The sequence below is a fragment of the Gavialis gangeticus genome, unplaced genomic scaffold, assembly GCF_001723915.1.
Source record: "Gavialis gangeticus isolate Ggan-Ray unplaced genomic scaffold, GavGan_comp1, whole genome shotgun sequence".
Lineage (NCBI taxonomy): Eukaryota > Metazoa > Chordata > Crocodylia > Gavialidae > Gavialis > Gavialis gangeticus.
This window is the reverse complement of record NW_017729009.1, coordinates 10,450,726-10,451,140: the sequence shown is the minus strand read 5'-3', so window position 1 is coordinate 10,451,140 and position 415 is coordinate 10,450,726. Positions and strand designations below refer to the sequence as shown.

At 69.6% G+C, this 415-nt stretch overlaps 1 protein-coding gene across 1 annotated transcript in view; it reads right to left on the bottom strand.

Moving 5' to 3' along the window:
- SOX12 (SRY-box 12) overlaps nt 1–415 on the bottom strand; it is a 6,927-nt gene extending 6,512 nt beyond the window's left edge. The window contains exon 1 of the mRNA XM_019509748.1: nt 4–415. Within this exon, the coding sequence (XP_019365293.1) occupies nt 4–415 (412 nt within the window). The remainder of the gene's footprint in view (nt 1–3) is intronic.

Sequence of the window (415 nt, the reverse complement as noted above, 5' to 3'; positions counted from 1 at the left end):
GGCCCAGCACGGAGGGCTTGATCTTGACGGGCAGGCGCGGGCGGGCCTTGCCGGCGCCCACCTTGCCCTTCTTCCGCGGCCGGTACTTGTAGTCGGGGTAGTCGGCCATGTGCTTGAGGCGCAGGCGCTCGGCCTCCTTCACGAAGGGGATCTTCTCCGAGTCCTGCAGCAGCTGCCAGCGCCGGCCCAGGCGCTTGGAGATCTCGGCGTTGTGCATGTCGGGCCACTGGTCCATGATCTTCCGCCGCTCGTGCTGGGACCACACCATGAAGGCGTTCATGGGCCGCTTGATGTGCCCGCTCGGCGTCTTGCACCAGCCGGGCTCGCCCTTGGCGCCCGCCTCCTTGAGGTCGGCCGGGCAGCCCTCCCGCTTGGCCTCCATGGCTCGGCTCCGCGTGCTCCGGTGCTGGCCCAT